Consider the following 4,634-nt stretch of genomic DNA (forward strand, 5'->3'; position numbering starts at 1 on the left):
CAGAGCGGAAGCAGCGCTCCTCTTCAAATATTTTCTCAACCATCATCTTCCTCTTGGTGTTGTGCTTCAGCGATCGCTTGACGGCCCAAATGAAATCCAGAAAATTGAGGAAAAGGGACAGAGCGGCCACAGCGAGCATCAAGTTGAGCATCACAGTCTTCTCGGTGGGCCTGGAGATGTAGCAGTCCACCTGGGTGGTGCACGGAGCGTGCTGGCACAGGAATCTCCTGGGGATGTAGAACCCAAACATGTAATAGTGAGCGGCCCCAAAGCCGGCTTCCAACAGCGTCCGGAACAGCAGATGGAGGATGTAGGCCCCCGTGAAGCACCACAGCCCCCCTCTCTGCTCAACCACCACCGGCACCTTATTCACACACATCTTGTTGAACTGCTCCTTGTGGTCCTTGAACAGTTGAAAAGCTTTGGCATGTCCAGTTGAGTTCAGAGCCAAGGAGAGAGCGTTGGACACCTTGTGGATGACGTAGATGACGAAGATGACGTGAGGCAGACACAAGGTGACGAGCTGCACCAGCCAGAAACGGAAGAGGGAGACGGGCGAGAAAAGATCATAGCAGACGTTTGCACAACCGGGTTGGATGGTGTTACAGACGAATCTCTCCTGTTCGTCCTGGTACAGAGGGTATCCGGCAAAGAGGAGGATCAGGACACGGAGGAAGATCATAACAATGAGCCACACCTTTCCTGTGAAATAAATAAATCAAACACTAATATGAGAAGAAACACAGCCTTTGAAAATGGTTGCTTTGATATTGCTTTATTTTAGCCTAAAACATCCAGATTGTTTAAGCGATATAAAGACAAGAGAAATCGACTTACCCATCAAAGTGATGCTGTGACTGATAGAGATAAAGAGGACCTCAGAGACACTTGATTCTACCATGGTTACTGGGCGTAAAGCTCTAAAAGCTCTCTCAAAATAAAGTTGGAAAAAGTCCTGCAGGTGACACTTCACTTTACATCTTTCAACTCATCCATCTTCCACCTCTACCATTCCTGCCAAAGGTCAGCTGGAGCGTGTGCTCAGTCCTTAAGGTTGAAATCCTTCCTGACCGACTCCAACAAACCAACAGTTTGACAGACCAAATGAAGTGCTCCGTCTTACTTCTTCATCTGCCCTTTGCAGCCAAACCGCCTGTCGCCAGAAAACAGAAGACAGGAGCACGCTCTATTGTCGGTCTATTCTTAACACATTTGCAGAAGCATGTTGCCGTCCTGGCATCGCAGAGATATTTTTGTGCTGTTGGCTCATTCTTACATCAAGCCTCTTGGCTTACTCGCTCCAAACTGGACTGGTCTTGAGTTTTTGGGGGTAATGACAAGCATGCTCACATCGACTCCTTCATAATCCTGGAGGAACTTGCTGTAACATAGATCAGTCACAGAACATACAGGTATGCAGACTTTGGAATCTCGCTCATGAAATAAAACCCAGTTTTAAATTGTTGTTTCCCCTTAAGTGACGCTAGTTTATCGGGGAAGAAGGATTACAGCTGCTTCTTGCAGGTTGCAAGGGAAATAAAAGTGTAATTAATCATTAATCAGATGGGAGACAGAAGCTTATTTTAGGACCACTGTTTACTTTACTAAAGACAGAAACAATAGAGATCTCACAATTTAAAACTCAATGGTGGGAGAATTTGAGTTTTCCTAAAACTGACAAACTTACGTAAATGTTATTTTATGAAATACTTTATTGAAAAAGCATATGAATGCCAAATCAGACAAAGTGGGTGAGAATTCAAGCATTTCTCATTGGTTGAACTCCCCCGCCCCCACATTTCCCTTATGCTCTTTTGCAGTTCATATTTTATATTAACTTTAACTTACACAAGAGGAAATCTGTATTTTTGTATGCAAACAACATTTAAACTCAGAAATTCACACTGAATATCTCTATATATTACAATACACTGATGAAATCAGCTAACCATAGTGGACATATTTAATTAAGGGAAGCACAGACTTCCATTTTTAGAGTCTCTCATAAGGCAGAGACGTCTCGCCAGAAGTTAACTACACTTTTATTGTGTGTGTATGTTGCTACAGTTATGAGACACATCTCACAGGCTTTAATTATTAAAGCTCTGTGGATTATTCCACTCGCAGTCGTGAGTCAGGATTAGCGCAGTTTATTTAAATTCAATTCGACTAACATTTTCACTCAGTTTGCATAGCGGCAGTCTGGGACTTTTCAAACTATGACTGACATGAAACAATGTGAGATTAATGATGTCTTGGTCGGATTTCATCATTTTGAAACGCATTCCACTGATCTGTTCCTTCAGATCAATCAAAGCTCCACTCCAGCAGGAGGAGCTCCAAAGTTATTTACATAAAGTTGGGTTGTGCACAAAAATGACATCGATGATAAATAAATAGGTCAGGAGAAAGAAAAAAAAAAAAAAATAACACGTGATTGTTTTGCAGGTACCTATTTGTCTTTAGGTGGTGTTAAATTTAAATTAAGCAACAACAAAAAAAAGTACAGATAAAGTCAGACAGAATGTACTGCAAGAGTTGATTTTTTTAATTCTTGCTGTATTTTCTTCCTAAACATTGCTTCAGAGGAGGAATGGAGACATAGAAATCACAGTTGAGAACACACAGAAAAAAAAACAACTATTTGGCAAATTGAGAACAAGAACAAAAGCAAATTAGACTCACTGGGATACACAAAACAAAACTACAGAATACAACTCACTGAAAATGTCCATTGATGAGACGGGGGAAAAAAAGAAGAAAAAGTTCAGATACAGTAGTGGACAGTTAGAATGGGAATTATGATCGAAACTGAGCATCTCAAACACAAAAACATTTGAAATAGAAAGGAATGAAAGTAAAGAAATAAGTAACTATGCAGAGGTAGAGCTCAGTGCTGCGACACTCATCTAGCAACAAACCATTGAAGCGCCACAACCCCTCTGGTCTTCACTGTCAGAGTAGTGCGTTTTCCACCTTAAAACTCAACAAAGCTGGCCACACGGCAACAACGCTCAGTTCTTGGCGTTTAAAACACCGGGGCCTCAACGTATGTACACACATATATGAAATAAATACAATATACAATCTTTGAGGACAGTTTGAGCAACTCTACTAACATCACTTTCCTACAAACACTTATATTTGGAAGTCATTCAAAGCCTCACCGCAAACCCTTTCAAAGAGCAGACTCCTCATTAACTAATGTGTAAGTGGACTGAGTTAGAGCAACACACTGGAAAACATCTTCCTTCATTTCTCCTCGACTTTGGTTCGGTACTTTCCCTTCTCGCTCATGGAGGTCAGACGTGAACGGCTGACTGGTTCCTTAGCGGTTTGACAAACGGTGCAACGGAAAACAACGCGGTGGAGGCCGTCAATGAAATGCACATAACGTGGAAAGTACAATACAAGTTGAAAATGAAACTTCTTCAGACCTTTGTCTTTTTGAAAAAGGCAATAGAAACTGACTGCTCAATATTTAACTTTTTTTTTTTTTAGGCTACGTTATTTCATTAGTAATATCTCGAAGGAATGCGAGTCCAGTTGATCATAAGGCAAACAAGCACTGGTGTAAAGAAAAGAGAAGAAAAGGTTTCTCCCACAAGTTCACCAATATTGTCGAACAATTACAAGTGTTCAGTCTGTAGCATCTTTTTTTCTTTTTCTCTGTTTGTTCTCTACTAGAAGAAGAGAAGTGTGGAAAAATACTGCTTTTATCCAGAAAATATAAATGCTTTGGAATCCGGAAACTGACAAAAACAAGTAGAAGCTTATTACAAGATGGACTAGAATTGTTGGGTCAAAACAAAACTTTCTGTATTAAAATTTCTTAGTTAAGGTGTGACCGAAATGTTTAGATCAGTAACATTGTTTATTGAAAAGATAAGCCAGATTTCTGATCCAACTACCTAATGTAGCTAGCTGAGAAGGTGATAGCTTCTTAGCTAACAGTACAAGCTTTAGAAATGTCAAATTAAAATATGATGTATACAGGACATTCAGGGAAGCAAACTATGATATTAGTTAACAGAGAAGACAAATAACACAATTTACGTCAATTAACACTATATTAGAACAAGAGGGAGCCAGAATACTGAATGAAAAACAAAGGAAACAAATGTTAGCTACATAGCTAATGCTAACCATTTCTAGATAAAACTTGTACTGAAGTTAATTACTATACGACGCCATATAATTCTAATTTTTATGTTGTGTGCAACAAGCAACTATTAAATAACTATTGTATTCTATATTAGATAACATAGAAAACAGGAAATAAATTAGCTAGCTAACAACAACTAAAAGCAAAGGCGGGAAAATGAATGGATGGGAATAAAAATAAATGGAGAAATACCAACTTTACATTACTCAATATTTGGTAATGTATAGCTTTAACCATTGTTGACCTTTACGCTACTAAATTTATTTTTTGTCAGTTTCAGGGCTCAGTACAAAGAAAAAATGAAAAGTTGCATTTGGCAGTGTGGTTCAAGAAGTCTTTTGGAAAAAGTGTAAAAGTTTGGTGAATATTTAGTGAGATCAACACACCATTTACAAAAAGTAACACATTCAAAGGTGACCGATTTCTATTATGCAAATGTTAACGAGATAGACAAAAAAAAATAAAAATC

At 39.1% G+C, this 4,634-nt stretch overlaps 1 protein-coding gene across 1 annotated transcript; it reads right to left on the reverse strand.

The window, feature by feature from the left end:
• Nucleotides 1-6: 6 nt before the first annotated feature.
• Nucleotides 7-2,439, reverse strand: gjd4 (gap junction protein delta 4; the record flags this gene model as incomplete). Its single annotated transcript, XM_007559881.2, has 2 exons — nucleotides 838-2,439; nucleotides 7-702 (listed from the first exon to the last, which is right to left on the reverse strand). Coding segments are annotated over exons 1-2 (760 nt in total), but the record flags the coding sequence as incomplete, so codon positions are not given.
• Nucleotides 2,440-4,634: the final 2,195 nt, after the last annotated feature.

The sequence above is a fragment of the Poecilia formosa genome, unplaced genomic scaffold (genome assembly GCF_000485575.1).
Source record: "Poecilia formosa unplaced genomic scaffold, Poecilia_formosa-5.1.2 Scaffold109, whole genome shotgun sequence".
NCBI classification, from domain to species: Eukaryota; Metazoa; Chordata; class Actinopteri; order Cyprinodontiformes; family Poeciliidae; genus Poecilia; species Poecilia formosa.